The sequence below is a fragment of the Pteropus alecto genome, unplaced genomic scaffold, assembly GCF_000325575.1.
Source record: "Pteropus alecto unplaced genomic scaffold, ASM32557v1 scaffold304, whole genome shotgun sequence".
NCBI classification, from domain to species: Eukaryota; Metazoa; Chordata; class Mammalia; order Chiroptera; family Pteropodidae; genus Pteropus; species Pteropus alecto.
The window spans coordinates 247,018-252,609 of record NW_006435869.1 but is presented as its reverse complement, the minus strand read 5'-3'; the positions used below and the strand labels follow the sequence as shown (position 1 = coordinate 252,609).

At 44.9% G+C, this 5,592-nt stretch overlaps 1 protein-coding gene across 1 annotated transcript in view; it reads left to right on the top strand.

The window, feature by feature from the left end:
- Positions 1-2,899: 2,899 nt before the first annotated feature.
- The window catches only part of LOC102897830 (zinc finger protein 14-like), a 14,209-nt gene continuing 11,516 nt past the window's right edge, over positions 2,900-5,592 (top strand). The window contains exon 1 of the mRNA XM_015589234.2: positions 2,900-3,063. Coding sequence (XP_015444720.1) covers positions 3,061-3,063 — 3 coding nt within the window. The 5' untranslated portion in view covers positions 2,900-3,060. The remainder of the gene's footprint in view (positions 3,064-5,592) is intronic.

Below are 5,592 nucleotides of genomic sequence, written 5' to 3'. Positions count from 1 at the left end.
ATCCTTGTCTCACTATAACTGTTTTCTCCTCCTAGCTTCGTTAAAGACTTAGTTTTGTCTTTGATTTTCTCTAGTTTGAATATCATATTGCTGTGCTTTTTTGGATTATCTTGTTTGGTGATGTCTGAGCTTCCTGGATTTGTAGTTTGGTGTCTATCATTAATTTGGGGAAAATCTCAGTCCTCATTGCTTCACTTATTTTTTCTGTTCATAGAAATTATAGCTTATAGGTTAATTGAAATGAATGACAGCAATGTTATAAGGGACAGGGAGGAAGGAATTGTTCCTTTTTTTCTTTTCCTTCATGTGTTCCCACTATGTATATGTTGCACCTTTTGTAATTGTCCCAAAGTTCTTGGATTTCTGTTCCGTCTTTTTGATTCTGTAACTGTCAGCATTTCTATTTTGGAAAGTTGTTATTGCCATCTCCCCAGGCTTGCTGATTCTCTTCTCACACATTTCTACTGTATTGATAATCCCCCCGAAGGAATTGCTAATTTCTGTTTTGTTGTTTTGTTTTTTATTTCTTGTATTTCCCGTTTGAATTTTTTTAGGGTTTCCATCTCTGCTGATGTTACCCCTCTGTTCTTGCATGTTGTCCACTATTTTCATTAGCGCATCAGCCATGGTTGCTTTACATTTCTGGTCTGGTAATCCAGCATATCTGCTACATCTGAATTATGTTCTTTTGCTTGTCCTATCTCTTCAAACTGTGTTTTTACTTCTTTTAGCATGTCTTTGTTGTGTCCAGAATAACCAGACCCAACCTGAGTGCTCTTAACCAGGAGACAGTTTATTAGCCGGCGGCTGTCCTTGCAAAGGAGCAGCCCCGAATTGCCAAGATACAAGGTTTTTAAGCCCCAAATCCCATTCCTCATTCTGTCTTAAACACAAAGGTCCATCTTTCTCCTATTCACTACCTGTCAACCCACTGGTCAGGTGTGCAAGCGGGAAGTACAGAAGCAGAAAGCTTGTTGTTAGAATGTTATGTTCCTATGGGTGATTGCCTATGTTCCCATGGGCAATAGCCAGTGTTCCCATGGGCGATGGCCAAACAGTAATTTTCAGCTTATATACAATTGATTACTTTTCATGCCACGCAAGCAAGCAGGGTTACACAGGCTAAAATTGGCAGTTAGCGTATGAGCTCATTGTTACAAGTTTCATGATTAACAGAATGTGGTTAGGGGTTCCAGAAACTAGGCCTAAGTTATAGACTTCCTTTGTCCAGTTTCAGGTTTTAATTATTCTTTAACCCTTTCACATTTCAGCGGGCTATTACAGTCTTTTAATTTTTTTGTTGAATGCCAGATACAATGTGTGGTGAAAAGGGAATTGAGGTTAATAAGCCTTTAGTGTGAGGTTTTATGTTTATCTGACTAGGGTTTAGGCTGTGTTTACTACTTGCTGTGACTGTCAGAGGCTAAAATATCCTCAGGTGTCCCCGGTTTTTGTCTCCCATGTCATCTTTAGGGTTCTACAGAGTCTTCTTAAATAAGTGCTGAAACTGCAGTTCTTCCGGTGTCTTCCACTGCTATTCAACAGCAGTGTTCTGGTGTAGTGCTGTGTCGTGGGTGGAGGGGAAGTGTTCTGTACTCCTATGATTTGGTCTCAGTATTTAAATGAACCTGTGTTCCGACCTGGGACTTTCTGTGGTATAATAAGAAAAATGTTAGATCCTTGTCCATGGTTCCTAGCAAAGACCTCCTAAAGCCCTTGGACTTTCTGAGTGATAAGGTGATGGGAGCATCTTATGTTCTAATGAGTAGATTGTTTGCAGGCCCTTCAGTGGCTTCAGGATGGGGGTTGATTACTAGGAGGACCTAGCTTTGATTACAGGCTTAGAAATTTTAGTCCAAGCCCCCTGCCTCTGGGGAAGGGAGAGGGTCAGTGATTTCATAAGTCATGTCTAGGTGAGGAAACTCCACCCAAACCCCTAAATCTCAGGATTCAGAGGGATCTAAATTGGTGAACACATCAATGTACTAGGAGGGTGTTGTGCCTGGAGTGGACGTGGAAGGTCCTACCCTCCCTCCCCCACCTGGAGGTCAATACTGAATTCCAACAGACACACAGGAGCCAGAGCAGTCTAGTCAGAGCTGGCTCGCAGATATTAACAGGCTAACTGCCCTGTCTCTTACTCTCCAGCCCAAGATTTTTTCTTGTCAGCCGTTTACATTTTAAAGTTTTCCAGACAGAGGCAAAAACTAATCTAAATTAAATTCCTTTCCAGTGTAAAATGGACATCTGAGAATGTAATGAACACATCTCACCCCCTGGGGTTAGACTGAGAAGAGTCCCTGAGTCCAGGCTGGGGCTGCGGGTTCCACCTTCCCACCAGAGGCAAGTGCTTGGAATACTTTCTCTCAAAGACCGCATGAGTGGGGGTGGGGCAGGAGTGGGTGGAAGGCTCGAGGCTGGGAAGCATCAATGTTTGAAATGAAACCAGACTCTGTTAAAGATGGTGCAGTCACATTTCAGTGTCTGTTTCTAAACAAGGGTCACAGTTCCATGAGTGGCCTGACAGCCTTTCACCAAACCCTTGATCTGTAGAGGACGACATAAGACTGTCTTCTTACAGTGTGGCCTGGCTTGGGCCACCCTCACGCTCTGCCCTTCTTGCTCCATTTGGAACTTCAGTCAGGACTTTCCTGTGCTCACCTGTCCCCATGTGTTCACAAAGAGGCCGTCGATTACATTACAGTCAGCCCTAGGCCAGGAAAAAGTTCAGCTTAAAGTTAAACGTGCGGGGGAAAAGACAGGTGCCCCTCAGAGGCGGAAGCTGGTTCGGCTCAGCCCCGCGTACTCCCACCTGATGTCAATCAGGCAGGAGGAGCGTGTGCATGGATTTCTGTCCAATCGGGGGCGCCGCTGGGGCAGGTGGGTGGGGCGATGCACCTCCTAGGCGTTTGAATCCCAGCTCCTCTCCAGAGAAGTAGGAGAGGGGAGGAGTCGCTTTCCTTTCACGGTCGCTGGTGAATCTTCCCGCGTGTGTGCCGCTGTGATCTGCACTGGTCGTGGAAGTCGTAGGCAGGATTTGGAGACTCAGGAAACCTAAATATGGTGATTGTGCAGGACTGGGTGCGGGGACGGGGACAAGGGGACGGGGACAAGCTGGTTGGAACCGGCTGGAACTGGCAGCGGCGGGATCGACCACTCCGCGGTCGCCAACGGAGTCTGCGGACCCGAGTCCGTTGAGGTCTCTATCAGAACCTCAGTCGCCACCGGCACACAGCGTGGGGAGTGGGCGGGCAGCCAGGACCCCGGGCGTCCTGTCTCGTCACTGTGCGAAGCGACTTCAGTCCCGGGTCAGAGCTCTGGGCAGCTCTGCGCCCGCAGCCCCACGTCTCCCCAGATCTGATGGTGCTGTGACTGCGCGGAGGGTCATCCGAGGAGAGTCGTTACTTGGTAACCGGGGTTCGTGCGTAGGAGAAGCTGTGGTCCCCATTCCCACTTACTCCCCAAGGGGGGTCTGTTTTCTCCTGAGTTTTTCAAACGTTTGGGTCACAGCGGTTCAAATCCACGACCCTGTCCCCCAGCTTATCTCCGCCTAGGGCTGGCAATAAATTCCTAAATTTCCAGATCCCTCTAGGCATTCCCGTAGCCAAATATCCGTCTTTGAGTCACAGCATCGTTATCAACTATTTATCCGCTGAGGTGCATTTTGAAGAGACCCAGTAGCTACAGAATAATGGAATGCTCTTTATTATTATTTTTTAAAGATTTATATTTGTCTATGGATGTTTTACATGAGAGGAAAGCAGAGGATAACCACCTGGAATTAGCTGTATGAAATCCCCGTTCCCCTCCCCCAGGACTTCCCCTGGCACAGGCGTCCTGTGGGAAGTCCTTTGGGCGGAGGCTCCTCTTGGAAAACTTTCCTGGGTGTTCTGTCCTGTCAGCATTGCCCCTCCCTGGGTTTGTCACCTGAAAACACTTTCCTGCTTATTTGTTTTTCTATAGGAGTAAAGTGTATTTAATCAGTAGTTTGAAAGACAGTGTAAAATAGTTCCAAACAGGGACGAAAGAGTTAATTCAGAAAAAAATTTAAAAAAATTCCAGCATTGCATTCCATTTGTATAGAATTCTTATTTCACTCTTTTTTAAAGGCCTACAACACCGGGTCTTCCTAGGTGGTCTCCCATCCAAGTACTAACCAGGCCCACCCTACTTAAGTTCTGAGATTTCTTTCACTCCTTTTTCTCTGAGCATGCGTAGTAAGTTTCTGAGGTTTGTTTTATTCGGGGTGCTTTAAAATGCAATTCTGGGGTTAGCCTTGCAGAGTAGAATGGTTCAAGTAGATTCATGAGAAAAGCTACAGCCCTGGAAATGGGGACACAAGTGCACAGGGCTGGGTGGCCGTGGTGCGGATGCCCTTTCTGGGGTGGGTTCAGCTCCTTAGGCCTAGACATTTTTAGATTTTTTTTTCTTAATTTATTTTTTTATGGCGACGTTGGTTAATGAAATCCAATAAGTTTCAGCTGTACATTTTAACAGTAAGGCATATATATATATATATTTACACTGTGTGTTCACTTGCCATAGTTAGATTTTTCTGTCACCACATATTTGACACCTTTTACCCCGTCTACCTCCTCCTTCCCCTCTGGTACCGCTAGTCTATTGTCCATGTCAATTTTAGATTTTATGTTGAGTTTTGCATTCAGTGTGTAGTTTGTGCGCATTGAGAAAGTCTGTGACGATCAGGGGATCTGTCTCGTGGACAAAAGGTTTATGAATTGGGGAGCTCATTTGGATCAGAACTCAAACTGAATCAGGCTGAGTTTCTTCACTGTGAGAATGGAAGCCTGGGGGAGGGCGCGCTTCCCTGCTTACAGGAGGGCAAAGGGGTTTGGAGCTCTTAGAGTTCATTCCTGGGGCTGCTCAGGTGTCCCTCCCTTCCTTCCCCTGGGACTGACCCACTTCAGGTGTTCTGTCTCAGCCTGAGGTGAGACCCCAAGGTTGAAGTTATGTTACATTTTTTGACTGGTTTAACTTCTGAACTATAGATAGGGGAGCAGGCTGCTTTGTCTTGATTCTAGTATTTGTGTTTCTTTTCTTTGGATTTCTTTCTCTCTTGAATATTGCAGCCCTTTGATTGTAGTTTCCATTAGCTCTCGGGCTTTTAATATATAAGTTGATCAAGAGATACCCTGTGAGTGTGGCAAGATAATTGTGGAACCAAATAGAATTTTGGTTCCATTTAGCAAGAGGAACTTAAGATATAAGACGGATGTTTTAAATTAATTAAAAATAATGATTAAGCTTAGGAAAATATGGTATATATAAATTTCTTTTTTTTTGTTTTAAACAATAGTGGATTGGAAGGTTAATTAAATTCCTGAGGGAAGGAACTAAGTGAAGACTACTACTCCCTGCCAGCATATCCTGCTCCACTCCTGTGTTTTTACCTCATTCACCCTCAAATAACCAATTTTAATCAGCTGTAGATCATCCTGTGTGTGTGTGTGTGTGTGTGTATGTGTATGTGTGTATGTATGTATGTAAACAAACCAGTGCAAATGCTCGTTTTTCTTACTATTATTGTCATGAGTAAATCCACGGTTTTGATTTTTGACTCCTGACAACTTA